Here is a 24,373-nt window from a genome sequence, read left to right as displayed (position 1 = left end):
ATCATCTGCCTATCTGGTGGTGTTGATATTTCTCCTGGAAATCTTGATTCCAGTTTGTGCTTCAACCAGCACAGCATTTTGCATGTATACTCTGCATATGAGTTATATAAGCAGGGTGACAATATGCAGCCTTGACGTACTCCTTTCCCAATTTGGAAACAGTCTGTTGTTCCATGTCCAGTTCTAACTGTTGCTTCTTGTGCTGCATACAGATTTCTTAAGAGGCAGGTAAGGTGGTCTGGTATTCCCATCTCTTTAAGAATTTTCCACAGTTTGTTGTGATCCACACAGTCAAAGGCAATCAATGAAGCAGAAGTAGATATTTTTCTGGAATTCTCTTGCTTTTTCTATGATCCAGAGGATGTTGGCAATTTGATATCTGGTTCCTCTGCCTTTTCTAAATCCAGCTTGTACATCTGGAAGTTCTTGGTTCCAGTACTGTTGAAGCCTAGCTTGGAGGATTTTTGAGCATTACTTTGCTAGCGTGTGAAATGAGTGCAATTGTGTGGTAGTTTGAACATTCTTTGACACTGGAATGAAAACTGACCTTTTCCAGTCTTGTGTCCACTGTTGAGTTTTCCCAATTTGCTGGGATACTGAGTGCAGCACTTTAACAGCATCATCTTTTATTAGAATCTGAAACAGCTCAGCTGGAATTCCATTACCTCCACTAGCTTTGTTTGTAGTGATGCTTCCTAGGGCCCTCTCAGCTTCACATTCCAGGATGTCAGGCTCTAGGTAAGTGATCACACCATCATGGTAATCCGGGTCATCAAGATCTTTTTTTGTATAGTTCTGTGTAATCTTGCCTCTTCTTAATCTCTTCTGCTTCTGTTAAGTCCGTACTATTTCTGTCCTTTATTGTTTTCCTCTTTGCATGAAATGTTCCGTTGGTATCTCTAATTTTCTTGAAGAGATCTCTAGTCTTTCCCATTCTATTGTTTTCCCCTATTTCTTTGCACTGTTCACTTAGGAAGACTTTCTTATCTCTCTTGATATTCTTTGGAACTCTGCATTCACATCCTCAGGCTCTGCTCCTAATTCTAGTTCTCTTGCTATATCTCACACACATCTGCAATTACTTCCTCCACTGGAGTCTTGAATCCCTCCCCTGTAAGTCATTCACGAAGGTTGGAATCAACTTCTTCTAACTCCTGTGAATGTTGATATTATCACCTCTTCTCCAGAATCATAAATGCTCTTAATAGCATTTAGAATGGTGAACCCTTCCCTAAAGGTTTCCAATTGACTGCCCACATCCATCAGAGGAATCACTGTCTGTGGCTGCTACAGCCTTACAAAACATCTTTTTTAAAGTAGAAGACTTGAAAGTCAAAATGAGTTCTTGATCTGTGGCCTGTAGAATGGATACTGTATTAGCAAGCATGAAAATGACATGAATCTTGTACATCTTCACCACAGCTCTTGGGTGATCACCTGCATTGTCAATGAACAATAATATTTTGAAAGGAATCTTTTAATTTTTTTTTTTAATGAGCAGGAGGTCTTAATAGTGGGCTTAAAATAAATTCAGTAAACCATGTTGTAAACAGATGTGCTGTCATCTGGCTTTGTTGTTCCATTTATAGAGCACAAGCAGAGTAGCACAACTTTAGCATAACATTAGCATAATTCTTCAGGGCCCTGGGATTTGGGGAACGGTAAATGAGCGATGGCTTCAAATGAAAGTCACCAGCTGCACTAGCCCTTAACAAGAGTCAGCCTAGTCTTTGAATCACTGATGCCAGGCCCATCCTAGATGGCATCTTCTTCCAATAGAAGGATGTTCTGTCTACATGGAAAGTCTGATGTTTAGTACGGTCACCTTCGTTCATCATGTTGATTCTTCTGAATAATTCGATGTAGTTTCTGTATCGGCACTTGCTGTTTCACCTTGCACTTTCATGTTACAAAGGTTTCTTTCCTTAAACATCATGAATGAACCTCTGCCAGTTTCAAACTTCTCTTCTGCAGCATCCTCACTTCTGTCAGCCTTCACAGAGCTGAAGAATTACAGTCATGCTCTGGAATAGGCTTTGGCTTAAAGGAATGTTGTGGCTGGTTTGCCCTTCTATCCAGACCACTGAAACTTTTCCACATCAGCAGTAAGGCTACTTCACTTTCTTATCATTCGTGTGCTCACTGCAATAGTACTGTTAATTTCCTTCAAGAACATTTCCTTTGCGCTCACAGCTTGGCTATCTGTTTGGTGCAAGAGGCCAACCTTTTAGCCTACCTTAGCTTTCAACATGCCTTCCTCACTAAGCCTAACCACATCTTGCTTTTGATTTAAAGTGAGAGATGTGGGACTCCTCCTTTTATTTGAACAATTTATAGACTATGATCAGGTCATTCACTGCTCTAATTTCAAAGCTGTTGTATCTCAGGAAACAGGGAGGCCTAGAAGTGGGGGAGAGAAGGGGACTGGCTGGTCAGTGGGGCAATCAGAACACACACATTTAGTTCGCTCTCATATATGCGTGTGGTTTGTGGCACCCCCAAAAATTTACAACAGTGACATCAATGATCACTCACAGACCATTATAACAAAGAAAATAATGATGAAGATATTTAAAATATTGCAAGAATTACCAAAATGTGACACAGAGACAAAAGTGAGCAAATGCTGTTAGAAAAACTGGCGCAAACAGTCTTGCTTGAGGTAGGGTTGGCACAAACCTTCAATCTGTAAAAAATGCAAAATCTGGGTTAAAGTGTGATAAAACAAAGGGCAATAAAATGAGATGTGGCTGCAAATCTGTGTTATTTTTAAGTCACTAAGTTTGCAGTCATTTCTTAGGGCAGCAATAAAAGCAAATACCTGGCCATACTGAAAACAGGGCATAAAGAAAATGTCAACAAGCCAGATGCTGAAATCCCTAGTTCTTTACTTTGATCAGTTCCCAGAATTCTATACCAGAGCTGGCACAACTGAAAGTCAACTGTGCATATCTCTTCCAAATTCTGCATTCCGTCACATGATGTCACTACATCATGTTGAGAGCATAAAACTGACCATAACAGAGTCCTTACACCATAGAGCAAATACTACAAAATAGAGATCTTTCCTCCCAGGTAAGCCAGTTGTTAAAAAAAAAAAAAATACTGGCCATATGTATGTCTTCCTTAAATGCAAATCAAAACTTCAAAGAGGTATCATTTCACACTGGTGAGAACGGCTACCATTAAGAAGTCTACAAATAATAAATGCTGGAGAGGGTATGGAGAAAAGGGAATCTTCCTACACTGTTGGTGGGAATGTAAGTTGGTGCAGTCAACTTACAGGAGGTTCCTCAGAAAACTAAAAACAGAATTACCATATGATCCAGTAATCCCACTCCTGATATATACCCAGACAAAACTATAATTTGAAAAGATACATGCATCACTATGTTCATCAGTTCAGTTCAGTACAGTCGCTCAGTCGTGTCCTACTCTTTGCGACCCCATGAATTGCAGCACGCCAGGCCTCCCTGTCCATCACCAACTCCCGGAGTTCACTCAAACTCATGTCCATCAAGTCAGGGATGCCATCCAGCCATCTCATCCTCTGTCGTCCCCTTCTCCTCCTGCCCCCAATCCCTCCCAGCATCAGGGTCCTTTCCAATGAGTCAACTCTTCACATGAGGTGGCCAAAGTACTGGAGTTTCAGCTTTAGCATCATTCCTTCCAAAGAAATCCCAGGGCTGATCTCCTTCAGAATGGACTGGTTGGATCTCCTTGCAGTCCAAGGGACTCTCAAGAGTCTTCTCCAACACCACAGTTCAAAAGCATCAGTTCTTCGGTGCTCAGCCTTCTCCACAGTCCAACTCTCACATCCATACACGACCACAGGAAAAACCATAGCCTTGACTAGACGGACCTTTGCTGGCAAAGTAATGTCTCTGCTTTTCAATATGCTATCTGGGTTGGTCATAACTTTCCTTCCAAGGAGTAAGCGTCTTTTAATTTCATGGCTGCAGTCACCATCTGCAGTGATTTTGGAACCCAAAAAAATAAAGTCTGACACTGTTTCCACTGTTTCCCCATCTATTTCCCATGAAGTGATGGGACCGGATGCCATGATCTTTGTTTTCTGAATGCTGAGCTTTAAGCCAACTTTTTCACTCTCCACTTTCACTTTCATCAAGAGGCTTTTGAGTTCCTCTTCACTTTCTGCCATAAGGGTGGTGTCATCTGTATATCTGAGGTTATTGATATTTCTCCCAGCAATCTTGATTCCAGCTTGTGCTTCTTCCAGCCCAGCGTTTCTCATGATGTACTCTGCATAGAAGTTAAATAAGCAGGGTGACAATATACAGCCTTGACGTACTCCTTTTCCTATTTGGAACCAGTCTGTTGTTCCATGTCCAGTTCTAACTGTTGCTTCCTGACCCGCATATAGGTTTCTCAAGAGGCAGGTCAGGTGGTCTGGTATTCCCATCTCTTTCAGAATTTTCCACAGTTTATTGTGATCCACACAGTCAAAGGCTTTGGCATAGTCAATAGCAGAAATAGATGTTTTTTCTACAACTCTCTTGCTTTTTCCATGATCCAGCAGATGTTGGCAATTTGGTCTCTGGTTCCTCTGCCTTTTCTAAAACCAGCTTGAACATCAGGAAGTTCACGGTTCACGTATTGCTGAAGCCTGGCTTGGAGAATTTTGAGCATTACTTTACTAGCATATGAGATGAGTGCAATTGTGCGGTAGTTTGAGCATTCTTTGGCATTGCCTTTCTTTGGGATTGGAATGAAAACTGACCTTTTCCAGTCCTGTGGCCCCTGCTGAGTTTTCCAAATTTGCTGGCATATTGAGTGCAGCACTTTCATAGCATCATCTTTCAGGATTTGAAAGAGCTCAACTGGAATTCCATCACCTCCACTAGCTTTGTTCGTAGTGATACTTTCTAAGGCCCACTTGACTTCACATTCCAGGATGTCTGGCTCTAGGTGAGTGATCACACCATAGTGATTATCTGGGTCGTGAAGATCTTTTTTGTATAGTTCTTCTGTGTATTCTTGCCATCTCTTCTTAATATCTTCTGCTTCTGTTAGGTCCATACCATTTCTGTCCTTTATCGAGGCCATCTTTGCATGATATGTTCCCTTGGTATCTCTAATTTTCCTGAAGAGATCTCTAGTGTTTCCCATTCTGTTGTTTTCCTCTATTTCTTTGCATTGATCACTGAGGAAGGCTTTCTTATCTCTTCTTGCTATTCTTTGGAACTCTGCATTCAGATGTTTATATCTTTCCTTTTCTCCTTTGCTTTTCACTTCTGTTCTTTTCACAGCTATTTGTAAGGCCTCCCCAGACAGCCATTTGGCTTTTTTGCATTTCTTTTCCATGGGGATGGTCTTGATCCCTGTCTCCTGTACAAAGTCACAAACCTCTTTACATAGTTCAACAGGCACTCTATCTATCAGATCTAGGCCCTTAAATCTATTTCTCACTTCCACTGCATAATCATAAGGGATTTGATTTAGGTCATACCTGAATGGTCTAGTGGTTTTCCCTACTTTCTTCAATTTCAGTCTGAATTTGGCAATAAGGAGTTCATGATCTGAGCCACAGTCAGCTCCTGGTCTTGTTTTTGTTGACTGTATAGAGCTTCTCCATCTTTGGCTGCAAAGAATATAATCAATCTGATTTCAGTGTTGCCCATCTGGTGATGTCCATGTGTAGAGTCTTCTCTTGTGTTGTTGGAGGAGGGTGTTTGCTATGATGGATAAACAACAAACTCCTTCTGTATAGCACAGGGAACTATACTCAATATCCTGTGATAAACAATAATGTAAAAGGATATTTTTAAAAAAGAATGTATGTGTATTGCTGAGTCACTTTGCTGTATAGCAGAAATTGGCACAACACTGTAAATCAACTATATGTCAATAAATTTTTTTTTTATTTTTAAAAATATACCATCCAAACCTCACTCATAAAAATTCCTATACTATCTTCCATGGTAACTAGATGCAGAAGTTCCTTTGACACCATTTCAAGAATGACAAATAAATGCCCACAAAGAAGGTTCTAGCTGATCAGGAACACTAATACTAGACTTAATGTGAGTTAAAAATAAATCTTTATTGTATTAAGCACAAAGACTTGGGGAGATTGCTGTTATAGCAGTTTCTATTGTTACACTAGTGAAACTGCCTAGCCTGACCATCTCAAGTAAAGCTCATATAGACAACCTCTATGGATTCAGTAGTCATGTATGGATGTGAGAGCTCAACAATAAAAAAGCAATGCCAAAGAGCCAATGCCTTCAAACTATGGTGTTGGAGAAGACTCTTGAGAGTTCCTTGGACTGCAAGGAGATCCAACCAGTTAATCTTAAAGGAAATCAGTCCTGAATATTCATTGGAAGGACTGATGCTGAAGCTGAAGCTCCAATACTTTGTCTACCTGATGCAAAGAGCTAAGTCATTGGAAAAGACCCTGATGCTGGGAAAGACTGAAGGCAGGAGGAGAAGTGGATGACAGAGGATGAGATGGCTGGCTGTCATCACCGACTCAATGGACATGAGTTTGAGCAAACTCCGGGAGATGGTGAAGGACAGGGAAGCGTGGTGTGCTGCAGTCCTGGGGTCACAAAGAGTGGGACACGACTGAGTGACTGAACAACAACAACCTGGAGTCAGGGTCTCCCGTTAGCTTTTCGTATCCTACTTTTACAAAGAAGTCGACCAGAGATCAGTGGACATCTGATGAAAGCTCTAAATAAAAGCTAAGGACAAAACTAGGGGTGAAAAGCAACCAAAAGGAAATAAACCAAGTAGACTGAAGAAAAAAATTTAAGTATATGTCATTAAAACTAGTGAGGTAAGAAAAGATAATCCAACTATGAACAGGAAGAACATAACATTCAGACATTTTTTAGAAAGAGTTCATGTAAATTAAAAATATGAGGATAAATTTTAAAAATCAGGGGAAAGACTGGAAAATAAAGTGAGAAAACCATTCAAAAAATCGGACCAAAGGGCAGAAAAATAGGTGAGAAAGAATAACAGAAGTAGAACAACAATCCAGAGGAATGCTGAATAAAAAGAGATTCAAAAAAAAGAACTGAGAAATTTTTCAAGGACAGAAAACAAGAATTTCCAGAATTAAAGGGCCCATCAAGAACCCAGCACAACTAATGAAAACAGATTCATGGCAAGGGTCCGTGAAACTTAAGAAACTGCAGACAAACAGGAGTCTACGTATTTTCTGGAGAGTAAAAAGAGGTCTATACACAAAGAATAGATAATTAGAATTTCATCAAGCTTTTTGATAACAATAGTGGAAACTAAAAGGCAATAGAGCAATGCCATCAAAATTCTGAGGAAAGGTTATTTCCAGCAAGAATTCTATAGGCGGTTAATGTAAAGTTACAGTCTCTTCAGACTTGCAAAGTCTCAAAAAATTTTATTAATATCTCCCATGATCTTTCTTTCTCAAGAATTTACTGGAAAATATGTTCCACCATGGTAAGGTAATAAACCAAAATAACCAAGCAAGAGGAGATCCAACACAGGAACAGGAAAAAGGAATACCTACAATAACAAAGATTCTAACATGACCGCCATAAAGCAGGTCCAAAGGATTTCAGGAGAGATTTCCTTTTTTTTTTTTTGGTGGGTTCCAGAGTCCCTGTGGATAGCTGTTCAACAGCTAGTTGTGATTCTGGTACTCTCACACGGAGAGATGAGCGCATGTCCTTCTACTCTGCCATCTTGAATCAATCTCTCCAGGAAAGATTTCTTCAGGAATAAGAAACTGAGAGAAAATGTATAGAACTGAGACAACTGACAAAAACATGAATTAGGGGTAAGTAAACTTTCTTTCAAACAAAAGATTAGATCAAAGAAAAAGGCAACTGTATCTTCAAGGAAAAGGGAATGTCAGGAAAAACTAATCGATTTATAATATGGCTCAGATGAGGATGGTGTTCACAAAAGAAACTAATGTAAACATCAAATACTGATCTAACCAAAATTATGAAATAACTATGAAAGGATTGGAAGGATACAGATGTTGAGTGGGAGGGGCTGAAAAAGAGCTAAATAATCATTTTCAATAGCAGAAGTCAACAGATCATGCCTACAAGTGAAAAATGCCCATTGCCTACAAGCAACGAAACAAGCATGTTATTTAGAGACATGTAATAAACACCGAGTTATCAGATAAATGTATGTACCTACAGGAGGGGGTGAATAAGAGCATGTTATTTTTCATAATAAATTCTATAGAACGATATAATAGCTCTTTGTGTGTTTGTGTTCAGCCACTTAGTCATATCCAACTCTTTATGACTCTTTACAACCCTGCTAGGGTCCTCATTCCATGGGATTTTCCCGGCAAGAATAATGGAATAGGTTGCCATTTCCTCCTCCAAAGGATCTTCCTGACCCAGGGATGGAATTCCTATCTCCTGCACTGCAGGCAGATTCTTTACTGCTGAGCCAGTGGGGAATCCAGTTACATTCTATAACCTATGCTTATGTATACAACTTTGATAAGCAAGCTAAAAATAAAAAAGGGAGGGAAGAGAGTATGGATTCTGCAACCAGACTACCTGGGTTTATTCCTGAATATTGTCTTTATTAACTGTGTAACTTTAAGCAAATTGCTTTACCTGCCTGAGTTTTCCTCTGGTAGCAAGAATAATAATATTTACTCACAGAGTTGTTGTGAGCATTGAATTAATACACATAATGCTCTAAAACACAACAGCTGGCACATAATAAGCATGGATTAACATTGACTTACTCTAGAATATTCATTTCGAGGCCTTGTCATCATCCATTAAATAGCTCTAGAATTCTAATGATAGTATAAAGGTCGTATAGGAGTTTTAAGAAAAGTTATCTTTTTGTATTACATTATTGTTTATAAACAAGTAAGATGTTAAATATGTTAAACTTTAATTACGTTTCACTGTTTTAACAGTGAAAAGAATTTCTCATACAAACTTCAAGACTGCTACTTGGAATCATCTTTCTTAAAATACCAAGCAATACTCAACTGAGAAAATCAATACTAGAAAGAAGCCCTGAAATTTTATTCAAGCAACCGAAGTCTAAGCTAAGATTAAACAAATCAGGTCTCTACTGACAAAAGACAATTTCCCTTTCTTTAAAAATCAATTTAATTTAACAGCTTTCATAAAGAAGCCTGGAGCTTGCTTCAGGCTGATCAGATTTCCTAACGCTACAGTTTCATAACAGAAGTCAAAAGATACACATACATTTCAGTCAGTCACATCTCCTAGATTACATCGGTCTAAAGACAACTAGAATTACATAAAGGCAACAATGCTTATTATTTTTAATACTTCTTAATCCACACTAAAAACTAAAATTTAAAAATCCAGTAGCCCACTAATAAAACCTTACCTTTTTCTATGTTCCTTCCTTGAATCTAAACATATATCCCAAACAAAAGGTGACTTTAAAACCCAAACTTTCCCCTAATCAGACAGTAAATATATCATTATCCACTTCCCTGCTTCCCACAAATAATTTTTTTCTTAAAGTGCATTCATTACTCCACTGAATGTCAGAATATCAACAATTACCAACACAAAAAGAAAGCTTCTTTTCCAAAAGAGCTTAAAACAAGAAATAAAATGAATATATCTACTTAGCATTTTTATTTCATATGCTATATTTTGCCTTTTTTATTGTTCAAAAAAGAAATAGACATCTTTACGATAAAAGGGGGTAACCTCTGACATAAGAACAGCACAAAAAATATATTCAATACTGTAAGAAGCCAAGGGGAACACATGATTTTCAGCAGCAAGATTATCTTCAAAGAAAAGTGACATATATCTAGGGATAGACTTACAGAACAGACAGAATTCAGGAATGCAGAGAAGGAGGAATGTGATGCTACTTGACATTGGAGGCAGAAGGAAAAGTTTGGGCCAAAGCAAGGACCAAAGCATGACCCAAGTGAGCAGCATATATGAGGAATAATAATTAGTTTACTTTGTATTAAAATGCAGAAGGGAGAGAAAGACTGTCTTTTTCCTAACGGGAAAAGAAGTTTGCAAACTAAGCCACAGAGCACTCCAACATTTAGAAAACATGAAAAAGAGAAGCCCTCAACAAAAAAAATTCAGTTACGTGGGGTTTTTTTTGCCAGATCTCGCCCAAGTTGGAAGTCTGCCTGGAAACTTGGTATATGTGAGTAGGCTTCACTTTTAGCCTGAGTGTATAAAGAACAAGCAGTCATCATACCCCTAAATCCCAACCAACAAGGAGAGAGGACAGCACCTGCAACAGAAATTATACCAGCACTTGCCCAGTTTATTAAATTTCTTTGAACTCAATGGTGTTTCCCCCTACAACATATAAAAATGTATTAATAATGCTTAGCACAAGAAAGCACTCAATATGTGAAAGCTATTATCAACACTCTAAAATTAACATCTATCATACTAAGAAGTTTGCCACTTTCAGTGGCAAAAACCCTATTATTTAATTTAAATAACAAACAGCTGAGAAGGTGATAGACTGGGTCTGAAATATTTAAAGAGAGAGCCTGAACTGTGGTGGAAGCTGAAAGGTCTGAGAACTAAAAAACAAAGTAAAATTGGGGCAGGAAAGTTGGAGTAAGGTACCTAGACAATTCAATAAGAAAAGAATAGTCTTTTCCACAAATGGTGAGAGGAAAACTGGATAGCTACCTGCAAAAAATGACATTAACCTCTTACCCCACACCATACACAGAGCTAACTCAAAAAAAGATCACAGACCTAAATGTAAGAAAACTACAGAACTCCTGAAAGGAAATATAACCTATATGATCTTGGATTACACAAAGTTTTCTTAGATATGCCAAAATAACACAGGCAAAGGTGGGGGGAGGATAAATTGGACAAAATCAAAATAAGAAACCTTTAGGGACTTCCCTCAGAGACGACAATGGCACCCCACTCCAGTACTCTTGCCTGGAAAAATCCCACGGTCAGAGGAGCCTGGTAGGCTGCAGTCCATGGGGTCGCTAAGAGTCGGGCACGACTGAGCGACTTCACTTTCACTTTTCACTTTCATGCATTGGAGAAGGAAATGGCAACCCACTCCAGTATTCTTGGCTGGAGAATCCCAGGGACAGAGGAGCCTAGTGGGCTGCCATCTATGGGGTCGCACAGAGTCGGACACGACTGAAGCGACTTAGCAGCAGCAGCAGCAGCAGCAGCAGCAGCAGGGACTTCCCTTGTGGTCCACTGGTTAAGAATCCACCTTCCAGGGCAGGGGATGCGGGTTTGAACCCTGGTCAGGGAACTAAGTTCCCACATGTCACAGGGTAACAAAGGCTGTGTACTGCAACAAAGAGCTGATGGGGCCAAATAAAGACAGACTTTAAAAATCACAAACCTCTGTGCCCCAAATGACACTGTCAAGAAAGTGTAAGCAACAACAAAGATGTACAACTCATGTATCTGCAAGGCGTCTGCATCCAGAGTAAATCAAGAACTCTTACAAACTCAATAACCAAAAGACACATAACCCAACTTAAAAAGGGATTAAGGATTTGAATAGACTTTTCTCCAAAGATACACAAATAGCCAATAAGCACATGAAAAGATGCTCACTGTCACTGTCATTAGGAAAATATAAATGAAAATCACGAGACACCATCTGACATCTACCACGTTAACTAGAATCAAAAAGACACATAATAAAATAAGAGTTAATGAAGATATGGAGAAATTGGAGCCTTCATACATTGCTGATGGGTATTTAAATTGGAATAGACAATCTGGAGAACGATCTGGCAGTTCTTTAAACAATTAATAAACATTGTTACCATATGACCTAGTCATTCCACTCCTAGATACATAACCAAAAGATATGAAAATACATGTCCAGAGAAAAAATTTGTACATGAATGTTCATAGCAACACTATTCACAGTAGTCAAAAAGTTGAAACAGTTCAAACATCATCCATCAACTGATAAAAGGACAAACACATGTGGTATGTCTATACAATGGAATATTATTTGGCCATAAAAATGCAGTACTGATACGTGCTACAACATGGGTGAATCCTGAAAATATGCTAAGTGAAAAGACGTCAGCCACAAAAGACTACATATTTCATGATTTCATTTATATGAGATGTCTAGAATAGGCAAATCTAAATACACAGAAAATAGATTAGTAGTTGCCAAAGGGTGGGGGGAGTAGAGATTAGGGATTGACTGTTAATGGGTATGAGGTTTCATTTGGTTTGATAAAAATGTTCTAAATATATATTATGCTGATAGTTGCATTAATACAGCCATGAATAAAAAAATTTTTTTAATCACTGAATTATATATACACTTTAAATGAGTAAATTTTATAGTATGTGAATTATAAATTATACCTTAAAGATTTTTTTAAAGGTTAGGTAATTCTTTAAAATTAAAAAAAAAAAAAAAAAAAAAAGCTGGGGCAAGTTTTTTAGCTTTCTGTTTAAAACACCTCCCAATGAAACTCTCTTCTCTGGAAGAATCTTGTAGAACTTTGCATTTTGTAATTAGAAGGAAGTTCACTCCAAAACAAGGTTTACAAAGAGATGATTCATTTTGAGGAAATAGAAAGAACATCCAGGAACAATCTCTGGACTGTTCTATAGTCCCTTAGCGATATAACTTTCCAACCAAGGATAGGAAGTAACAAGTAGTAGTAATAATAAAAGTAGCAATGAAAGTTATTATTAATTTAGGTAACAAGTACTGAGTTTTTATTATGCATCAGGTTTTGAAAGTATTTTCTTACCCAATATTCACTTTAAAAAACCTTATTCAAAATAAAAGTCCACAGCAGAAGACTGGTTAAATAAATTATGATATATGATTCAATAAATTATTATATAGTCATTAAAAAATCATTTTCTGGATATGATACCAAAAGCACAGGAGGAAAAAAAAAAGATGGATCTCACCAAAAGCAAAAATTTTGTGCATCAAAAGACACTATCCTTTGAAAAGGGATACCACTCCTTGGGTGAATAAGCAACTCACTGATTGGGAGAAAATATCTGCAAATCATGTATCTGATAAGAAGCAACTCAACAACAAAGAAACCAAATAGCCTGATTATAAAATGGGCAAAGTACTTAGATATTTCTCCAAAGAGGATATACAAACGATCAGTAAACACACGAAATGACGCTCAACATCACTAGTTAACAGGGAAGTGTAACCTAACACCCAGGTTCACAGCAGCGTTATTCACAACAGTCAAAAAGTGGAACCCAAGCATCCAGTAATAGACAAATGGACAAATAATGCATGGCACGTGCATATATACATATTATTCAGCCTTGAAAAAGAAGGAAAAGTTGACACATGCAACAATACAGTTAAATCTTTGAAGACACCACGCCAAGTGAAGGGCTTCCCAGGCGGCACGAGTGGTAAAGAGCCCATCTACCAATGCAGGGAACATAAGAGACACAGGTTCAATCCCTGGGTCAGGAAGATCCCATGGAGGAGGGCACACAACCAACTCCAGTATTCTTGCCTGGAGAATCCCAGGGACAAAGGAGCCTGGTGAGCTACAGTCCATGGGGTTGAAAAGAGTCAGACACGACTGAAGCGACCTAGCACACGTACATACCACGGGCCTGCCAAGTGAAAGAGGCCAGTCATGAAAGGACAAACATTGCGAGATTTCTCTTTCATGAGATTCCTAACCAAATTCATTGAGATAGAAAGTAGAATGGGGGTTGCTGGTGGCTTTCCAGGGGGAAGGGGACAATGGGGGGTTAAGTGTTTAACAGTGTACAAAGTTTCAAGTGGGGAAGATGAAGATGTTCTCCAGATGCATGGTAGTGATGGTTATACAACACTTTACTTAATGCCACAGAGCTATATACTTCAAATGGTAAATCTGTTACAAATGTTTTATCACCATAAAAATCATTTTAGAACAATCACACTAAGAATTATCAGTGACAGGTAATGGCAGAATACATGTGCAGTGGGATGAACTTGCAGTCTTTCCCACTTAATTGGCTAGCACACAGTCATCAAAACAATACAGTGGGTCTGACACCGATCAAGAGCCCTTTGCTCCTGGCTAACAAAGAGAACAGCGACTGGCAGCCATGGATTCCTGCATTGGTAGGCTCCAAGCAAAGCAGAAAAGATGGAAATGCTTCCTGGCACGATAACAGAGCTGGTCTAGTAGGCATCACATAGACTTTGCTCATCTATAATTAAGGCTGTGAGATGTCTGAGAAAGATAAATGCTTTTCTTCTTGAGCTTGTTACTTCACAGGTTACTTAGGAAACGAAACCAGCTTGATCACTGGTCTCCTTAATATAGAGGCTGCACAGAATTGAGCGCTCGCTTTCACCTTCATTTGCTGGGCGAGCTCTCCTACCTCTCCAAACCAGGTAGAGAAGAAAATAATTGAGCAGAGGAGAGCATCATTACCTCTCCTGCAGAGGCGAGAGGCAGTGTTCAACTATGCAAAATACAAGTGGGATTCAAGGAGAAACGCCGCTTCCTGTGGAGAGCACGACAGGGATGATGTCATCTGACTGAAAGACTCGAAGAAGAGAAGGCGCGGTTTGACACAGGCATGAGTCCCTCTCTCTCTCTCTCTCACTTCATCTCCGGTCACTCTTCCCTGCGATCACTCTGCTTGCCTTCTTGCTATTCCTCCACACCAACTGTGGGCCCGTCTGAGGGATCCTACACCTCTTTCTGCCTGAAACGTTCTTTCCTCAGTTTTTCTCAAACACTCCCTCACCTCATACAGTTCATCTTCTCCAACATCAGGTTTGTAAAGAGTCTTTCCTTGATGATTTTATTTAAGATAGCTTCTCCCCATCACTCTCTATCCCCCTACACGGCTTCATTTTTTTTTTTTCATAGACTAATCACACAGTTTGACATAATTCATTTATTGTTTATTTGTCATCACTGGAAAGTATTAATAAACCCACAGGGCAGGAAGGCTGTCAGTCTTACTCATTACAATATTACCAGAGCTTAGAACAGGAGCATACAAAACAACAAATAAACATGTCTTGAAGGAATATGGGCAGGGGAGAAGAGAAAGGAGAGTGCAATGGGCAGGTCAGATAGTATCCCAAAAGGACACTCTTACTTTCAAAGGACTAAGCCTGGAAGTGTCTGCCCTTGGAGTCAAGAATTTAACACCTGATAGCTAGAATGTTGGCCTTTACTCCTCTTACACAGCTTGAGAGTTTCCTGACCCTTTAGCAAAGAAAGCTGTAAATCTGTATTGCAGTTCAGATGAATTGGTGAGAGGAAGGCTGACAGGGCCAGAATTGCCTTGGCTTAACAGCAGCAGTGAAGAAATCAGTAACCCAAAAGTACAAAGACAGTTTCAACTGCTAAAGAAGGAATCCTTTGACTTTATCACAAAAATTAGCAAAGATTTCCTTTCAGAATCAAAAAAAGGGAAGGGCCCTGATACACTCAGGTTACTTACGTAAGTTCAATTCTATGGGGGGAGGGAGGAAGATATATATGGAGAAAAAAAATACATGCAAGTTATTAAAATACAATTAATATACATTATGCATTTTTAAATATTTAATAATCAAACAGCTAGACATGAGATGGTTGGATAGCATCACCAACTCAATGAACATGAATCTGACCAAACACTGGGAGATAGCGAAGGACAAGGAAGCCTGGTACGCTGCAGTCCATGGGATTGCAAAGAGGTGGACATGACTTAGTGACATGACATTAACAGCAAGACATTAAAATATTTGGTTATCTTAAAGCCACAAGTGTTCTATAAATCCAATGACAGCTTCAATGCATTCTTTGTGTTATTAGTGTCTAAAAAGGATATACTCTTCATTGGGATATTCTAGAGAAAAAATTTAAGAAGACATAGAGAAGAAGTACATTAAACAGCAACAGTTATCTATGGGTGGTGAAATCAAGGATGACCTTAGTGATCTTAATACTTACATATTTTTCATGCAATCACAATAAATTTACTTAAAAATTAAAACAATAAATAATTTAGCAATCAGCTTAACCAAAGAAATATAATACTGCCACCTGATACAAGGCCTTTTTCTGTTCTGAAAGGCAGAGGAGTGAACTATAACTTTTCCCCCAAACCAAAAATCACTGTGATGGTGAACATTTTATTTCTTCCTTTCAACACAATTGGCAACAGGTTTATTAATCTTAATTTTTTAAAAAGCAAGTCTTTAAGCATACTACCTACGAAAATTGTGATTATATTAGAATTTGAATTTTTCAATATTCCACCAGTATAAGGAATACCTTGAACTAAGTAATAAGTACGATTTTTTTGTGTCACATGTTCAGAACCACATAGTACCAAGAACTAGTCTTGACAGTAACATCCTCAGAAACAATCTAAAATTACCGAGAATGGGGCTTCCCTGGTGGTCCAGTGGTTACGAATCTGCTTTGCAATGCAAGGGACACAGGTATTACCCCTAGTCCAGGAGCTCCCACATGCTGCACAGCAACTAAGCCCAAGTGCCACAACGACTGGGCCAGCGCTCTAGAGCCCGTGAGCCGCAACTGCTGAGCCCACTAGCTGCAGGTACTAAAGCCCCTGCGCCTAGAGCCTGTGCTCCTCAACAGGAGACGCCACTGCAACGAGAAGCCAGCACACCACAGCAAAAGGAAGCTCCCGCTTGGCCACAACTGGAGAAAGCCTGTCTATGGCAATGAAGACCCTCCAACCAAAAAATAAAATAAATCTTAAAAAAAAAATAAAATAAAATTACAGAGAAGAAGAAAATATCTATTCAAAAGAAATAACATGAGCCCTTATGATTATACAGTGGAAGTGAGAAATAGATTTAAGGGCCTAGATCTGATAGATAGAGTGCCTGTTGAACTATGGAATGAGGTTTGTGACTTTGAACAGGAGACAGGGATCAAGACCATCCCCATGGAAAAGAAATGCAAAAAAGCAAAATGGCTGTCTGGGGAGGCCTTACAAATAGCTGTGAAAAGAAGAGAAGCAAAAAGCAAAGGAGAAAAGGAAAGATATAAGCATTTGAATGCAGAGTTGCAAAGAACAGCAAGAAGAGACAAGAAAGCCTTCCTCAGCAATCAATGCAAAGAAATAGAGGAAAACAACAGAATGGGAAAGACTAGAGATCTCTTCAAGAAAATTAGAGATACCAAGGGAACATATCATGCAAAGATGGGCTCGATAAAGGACAGAAATGGTATGGACCTAACAGAAGCAGAAGATATTAAGAAGAGATGGCAAGAATACACATAAGAACTGTACAAAAAAGATCTTCATGACCCAGATAATCACGATGGTGTGATCACTCACCTAGAGCCAGACATCCTGGAATGTGAAGTCAAGTGGGCCTTAGAAAGCATCACTACGAACAAAGCTAGTGGAGGTGATGGAATTCCAGTTGAGCTCTTTCAAATCCTGAAAGATGATGCTGTGAAAGTGCTGCACTCAATATGCCAGCAAATTTGGAAAACTCAGCAGGGGCCACAGGACTGAAAATGGTCAGTTTTCATTCCAATCCCAAAGAAAGGCAATGCCAAAGAATGCACAAACTACCGCACAATTGCACTCATCTCACATGCTAGTAAAGTAATGCTCAAAATTCTCCAAGCCAGGCTTCAGCAATATGTGAACCGTGAACTTCCTGATGTTCAAGCTGGTTTTAGAAAAGGCAGAGAAACCAGAGATCAAATTGTCAACATCCGTTGGATCATGGAAAAAGCAAGAGAGTTCCAGAAAAACATCTATTTCTGCTTTATTGACTATGCCAAAGGCTTTGACTGTGTGGATCACAATGAACTGTGGAAAATTCTGAAAGAGATGGGAATACCAGACCACCTGACCTGCCTTTTGAGAAATCTGTATGCAGGTCAGGAAGCAACAGTTAGAACTGGACATGGAACAACAGACTGGTTCCAAATAGGAAAAGGAGTACGTCAAGGCTGTATATTGTCACCCTGCTTATTTAACTTATATGCAGAGTACATCATGAGAAACGCTGGGCTGGAAGAAGCACAAGCTGGAATCAAGATTGCCGGGAGAAATATCAATCACCTCAGATATGCAGATGACACCACCCTTATGGCAGAAAGTGAAGAGGAACTCAAAAGCCTCTTGATGAAAGTGAAAGAAGAGAGTGAAAAAGTTGGCTTAAAGCTCAACATTCAGAAAATGAAGATCATGGCATCTGGTCCCATCACGTCATGGGAGATAGATGGGGAAACAGTGGAAACAGTGTCAGACTTTATTTTGGGGGGCTCCAAAATCACTGCAGATGGTGACTGCAGCCATGAAATTAAAAGACGCTTACTCCTTGGAAGGAAAGTTATGGCCAACCTAGATAGCATATTCAAAAGCAGAGACATTACTTTGCCAACAAAGGTCTGTCTAGTCAAGGCTATGGTTTTTTCTGTGGTCATGTATGGATGTGAGAGTTGGACTGTGAAGAAGGCTGAGCGCCGAAGAATTGATGCTTTTGAACTGTGGTGTTGAAGAAGACTCTTGAGAGTCCCTTGGACTGCAAGGAGATCCAACCAGTCCATTCTGAAGGAGATCAGCCCTGGGTGTTCTTTGGAAGGAATGATGCTAAAGCTGAAACTCCAGTACTTTTTGGCCACCTCATATGAAGAGTTGAGTCATTGGAAAAGACTCTGATGCTGGGAGGGATTGGGGGCAGGAGGAGAAGGGGACAACAGAGGATGAGATGGCTGGATGGCATCACTGACTTGATGGAGGTGAGTCTGGGTGAACTCCAGGAGTTGGTGATGGACAGGGAGGCCTGGCGTGCTGCACTTCATGGGGTCGCAAAGAGTCGGACACGACTGAGCGACTGAACTGAACTGACCTAATGAAGAAGGAATAGCGGATACTTTTTTGCCTACCCACATTCACTCCTCTCTTCCACCTTTCCAACAGAATACCAATTTTCTTCATATTTCCACCCTCATTCTCAGCTGTAAGTGAAAGTGTGAAAGTCACTCAGTCGCTCAGTAGTGTCTGACTCTTTGTGACCACATGGACTATACACTTCATAGAATTCTCCAGGCCAGAATACTGGAGTGGGTAGTCTTTCCCTTCTCCAGGGGATCTTCCCAACCCAGGGATTGAACCCAGGTCTCCCGCATTGTAGGCGGCTTCTTTACCAGCTGAGTCACAAGGGAAGCCCGAGCTGTAAGGATGGATCCCAATTACTCTAACCAGACTGAGTAGAACCACCCAGACTGAAGGGAAAGACATAGTCTAGGATTATAGGAACAGATCTCTCTCTCCTTGTTGATTTTATTAATTAAAACTGATTTCAAGGAGGAAATCAACCTTTGGATATCAACTTTGTAAAGTGCAGGGCAGAGAAAGAGAAAGAAACCGGATTTATAGTGAAGTCATTGATTTGCTGAATCAAATAATTTTGGAGTTTGTCTGTTAGTCTGCGTTTCCTATTCTGTATCCTAACAAAGTTCCTTTTAAAGCAAATTGGAGTCAGGTTACATAAAATTCAATTTGTATAGCCAAAAGTGTCCTAACTCATGTGGAAGGAAATAAAATAATTTTGAATTATCTTGTTAACAAAACAGTCAAATACTATGTGTTAATATGTGATAATACCTAAATTTAAACTTAGAATTGTTGACATAGAATCATAAAAATAAGTTTAACTATCCCATTTGCCACAATGTCTTAATAGCTGCAAAAAAAGACATCAGTCAACACTAATGCATCTTTCTCAAAGAAATTTTTGAAAGAAAAATAGTGTAAACAAATTCAAAAAAAGGAAGGAACAATATAAGCATTCTATCTAGGGCTTTCATTTAGTTGAAAAACAACTTAATAATCAGATATAGTTTATAAGAATGTTGAGACAACTCATGTATGTAATAGTTTTAAAACTTTCCTGTTTGTACTTTGTGTACACCCTTATAAATACACAATTGCTTAAATCTGTAGACACAACTACAATAATTCATATAAAAGGAAAACACTTTTATTTTATTACAGATATTCACCAAAGGATATGCCATGGTGCATTAATAACATGAGAATCATAACCCAAGGGTTTTTTTCCTTGCTTGATGGCTATATAAAATATATATATAGCTTATGAAATATAAATCTCCTTTAGTGATTTATAGTAATATACAAATATTGCCAGGCAAATATTAAAACACTAAAGTTTACTGTTGCCAAGTCGCTATGGCTAAATGACAATTAAAGAAGTAAAGCAAGAAAAACATTTGAATTTCTGCAGTCAAGTTCAAGGATGTGCCTGCGTGCTAAGTTGCTTCAGTCGTGTCTGACTCTTTGCAACCCTATGGACTGTAGCCTGCCAGGTTCCTCTGTCCATGGAATTCTCTAGGCAAAAATACTGGAGTGGGTTGCCATGCCCTCCTCCAGGGGATCTTCTTGACCCAGGGAGAGAACCCGCATCTCTTATGTCTCCTTCATTGGCAGGTAGGTTCTTTTATCACTAGCGACATCTGGGAAGCCCAGTTCAAGAATACAGGAGGGAAAAACAAAAGTGAATGAATTGAGTCCACTCTTGAAATCTTACATGTCTGATTTTAGTAGAATGAACCAAAAACATCAGTTTAGAAAACCGAGGGTGACTTTACATGTCCCATACATTGAACAGCAGGTTTGAGGCACAATCAAATCTAAACATTTATTACAGCAAGAACTGGAAATCTGTACTATTAAAGGGAAATACAAACTGTTGTATCATAAGGGAGAATAAATGAGAAATGGAAATCCAATGCAGTAAGGGAAACTGGTTGGCATGGTTAAACAGTTTTCAAACTCTTCAGTGTCAAATCATTATTGCTGGACTCAAAGCTCAGCATCCTATCAGAGTACAGGAATGATACCCAAATCACACCCCTAGATATCCCTCAATAAATTAAGCTCAAAACTGTCAATGTTATTGGATATGTACTTCTTAAAGCCTCTTTCAACTAAAAACCAAAACAGCTGCAGTAACAGCTGTTTCCTCATTACTTCCGTCCTAAAGACATGGATTCTTAAAACTTTCAGTTAATAAAAAGACTAAATTTTAGAGTTGGAAGGAACCTTGGGAAATCATTTCTAAACACACTCCACCTCAAGCTAGGAAACTCTGATGAATGCGTTTAGCAAAGAAATACAGAGTTCTTTATATTTTAAGGCTTAATGTTGATTGCAGAGGGTAGGTAACACTGCTACTGCGGCTAAGTCACTTCAGTCGTGTCTGACTCTGTGCGACCCCATAGACGTCAGTCCACCAGGCTCCCCCGTCCCTGGGATTCTCCAGGCAAGAACACTGGAGTGGGTTGCCAAATCTGTTTAAAACCTGATACCTTCCATTAAGCAATGTATAGGATGCCCCAAGGAATTATGCAATCTGAAACAGAATAGTATACCATAAAATAAAAACAAAATCCTAAGAACCAAGAGGAATCTTTAAGCAAGACAAAAAGGCTTCAGCGGATGCTTAAGTGATGAGTTACACCCGGAACCTGGGCATCTGGCAATGGTAGGGAAGGACACAGCATGCAGTGAGAACAGAATAAACTCTGTTGCCCCATACACACAGGCCTTGCTTCCTCCTTCCGCAGACAGTCTGTTCTTGCCATGCTAGTCCTGGTGTTCTTCCAACAGGACAGGTTCTTCCATTCCCTCCTTAGGACTTTTGCACCTACTGCTCCCTTTGCCTGGAAAGAATTTCCCCCAGATAATTGCAACGCTGCCTTTCTCACCTCTTCCAAGTCTTTGCTCAAGTATCACCATCTCAGCGGAAACTTATCTATTCTCAAGTGCCACCTTTGCATTCCCTATCACCCTTCCCTGCTTTATTTTTCCCACAGCACCTATTACTATCTGGCATGGTATATATTCTACTTATTAGCTTTGTCTATGTCCCAGCTGAAAAAGCATAAGTTATCTGTTTGTTCACCTCCAAATTTTAAAACACTGCCTGCACATGGGAGGCATGAAATCAATATTTGTTGACAAACTGACTGATGGAATAAAAACTGAATAAATGAATTGATTGAATGAAAAGGATTTCTGCCGTCAAATGGCAAGCAAATATATAAATAATCTCAAAATATTCCTGAATGACAAAAATAAACAAACGGCTGGCAAAACTCGATTTATGAAAGAGTAATAACATTTCCTGGCATCCCCCACTTCCTCATGTTCAGTGAACACTAGAGTCTTCTTTTACATCTCTTAGCAACCTACTCCTGGCTACACCAGTCATTTAGCAATGGACATGAGTTTGAGCAAATTCCGTGAGATAGTGAAGGACAGGAAAGCCTGGAGAGGGGCAGTTCACAGGGTCGCAGAGTTGGACATTTCTTCACGGCTGAACAACAAAATGACACCAGAGCTGCCACTGTTCCACGTTAACCTTACTGCTACCTCCTGAGTAAAGGTTAAAGGTACTTCTGTTGCCAGCGTTGGACAAGAGAAAAGAGGTATTTCTGCATTTCAAATTCGACACATTTTTCTGCACATAGTTAAAGTCCACACTACAGGAGTGGTTACACTGATATTATGGATTAGCCACAAAACCTTCTACTTTGAATAGCGCTTAATTATTAAGTGGAGATATGGAGAAACACATGTTAAAATTCTGTTTCACAACTGGAACATACTGTTTCTACACTGCAAACGGATGGCAGGGCAAAATGGCTCAAAGAAAGATACCTTCAGGAAAGGCTAGCACAGCAATGTATTTAAGGCAAATGGGTAACAATGTAAAATCAAGGGGATTTTTTTCCATTCAGAAAAATCAAGTAGAATTTTATCCTGGATTAAAGAATGATGTAGAATTCTTAAACGTATTAGGATCGATATTATACTACACTAAAACGAAACAGGAGTAATAGAAAATATTCTATTTATCGCCAGCAAAAGCAAAATTACTTATGGATATGAAAAACGAGCTCAAGATTTCTCACTTTAACTAAGACCTCCACACAGACTGCATTATCAATGACTTCCATCTGGGATTTATCTGCATAAAAGTGTTAGCCGTGGCACAGTTTCAATATTTAATTGAAAGTTCATTTTCTGGCTCTAAGCAAAATGTCCAATACAAAGTTATGTACAACAATAAATAATGCAACAATAAACAAGAGTTATATGTCCACATTAATCCTATCACTGAGAGCCTAATTTTGTGTTTCCACAGTGGTAAATTTTGCCCTCAGATAGGAACACTGGTCTGTAACCCTCCATCAAACAGTGATAAATTACTTGTAAATTACTACCGTAAAACCTGCGTTTTCCCACAATATTTACACTTCTGAAAGAGTTGAACAAATATTACTATTCTTTGTAAGCAGAAGAAAACCTATAAATTAGGGCAAACTCCCTTACGTAGAAAAATGACAAACCAGTCGCTGAAATGGTCACTTTCAGGTATAGCATCACCGTTCTACTTGATCAAACAACAATCCTCGCCAGTTATTGCAGGAGTAAATAAAATACAGCCGCTAGGGGAAAAGCCACAGAGAAACGTTAGGTCCTCACTTATCTTTGTCGTTAAAAAGGAGACACCGGAAAGTCATACTGAGCACTCGATCACGTATGGCAACCTACGGGAGAGACTACAAAGCGTGCAGGTCTCTCCAAACGCAGGAAGCCAAAGTTCCTGCGCGACAAGAGGATTACAGCGGAAAAAAAAAAAAACAAAAAAAACACCACTAGCCCATCTGTCCACACAGGAGAAGAGAAAGAAGTCAGGCAGGAAAGGCTGGGAGTCGGGGAGGTGGGGCTGCCAGACCAACCGGCTCTAACAGTCTCCCTCGGCTGCTAACAGGAGCGGGCTGCAAACCCGGGTGGGCTGCAAACCTCGCGCGCTCAGGTGGGCTGCAGCCGCCGGACCCGCTTCGGCCCCGCACCGGGAAGTCTCCAGGGCCTCGCCCGCACAGCCGGGAAGCCACCCAGCGCACAGACAAGCGGAGGAGCCGCCTGAGAAAAGCCACGTCGGAGGAAGGGAGCGCCGCGGGAGGTGGGCACCCGGCACACCCACCCGGAGGCTGACAGCCAGGAGCGCGCGGCGGCCGGGGCGCCAGAAGGGCCGCGACGCGCCTGAGGGGGTCGCCCGGGGGGCGCTGCCGGCCGCCAACGACTCCCCCCTCGCCCGGATCGGCGGCGGCGGGCACTCACGTAGGGCTGGTAGAACTTGGAGAGCCGCGGCTTCCCGTGGTTGTTAAAGATGAGGATCGCCTTGATCATGGCTGAGCCGGGCGGACAGGGTGGGAGCTCGGGGCCAGGGCGGGGGCGGGCGCGCGAGCCTTGCCTCGGGATCTCGCCGGCTGTCCTTCCCCACCCGCCCCCTCCCGCACACGCGCGCGCGCGCGCCCCCGAGATTCGGGGCGGGGCTTGCACGGGGCGGGGCTTAGGAGGGGTTGGCATGG

General features: G+C 40.2%; 1 protein-coding gene across 3 annotated transcripts in view; it reads right to left on the bottom strand.

The window, feature by feature from the left end:
- Positions 1 to 24,305, bottom strand: part of AP3S1 (adaptor related protein complex 3 subunit sigma 1) — a 74,588-nt gene extending 50,283 nt beyond the window's left edge. The window contains exon 1 of one of the 3 annotated variants that reach the window (XM_055536546.1): positions 24,123 to 24,305. In XM_055536546.1, the coding sequence (XP_055392521.1) occupies positions 24,123 to 24,191 (69 nt within the window). In that variant the 5' untranslated portion in view covers positions 24,192 to 24,305. Of the gene's footprint in view, positions 1 to 23,330; positions 23,425 to 24,122 lie in introns of those variants that run through there. The other 2 variants (XM_055536545.1, XM_055536547.1) reach the window with 2 other exon arrangements.
- Positions 24,306 to 24,373: the final 68 nt, after the last annotated feature.

Source organism: Bubalus kerabau, chromosome 10 (genome assembly GCF_029407905.1).
Source record: "Bubalus kerabau isolate K-KA32 ecotype Philippines breed swamp buffalo chromosome 10, PCC_UOA_SB_1v2, whole genome shotgun sequence".
Classification (NCBI taxonomy): Eukaryota; Metazoa; Chordata; class Mammalia; order Artiodactyla; family Bovidae; genus Bubalus; species Bubalus kerabau.
Note: the sequence above shows the minus strand (reverse complement) of the source record. Positions and strands in the feature narration are given on the sequence as shown.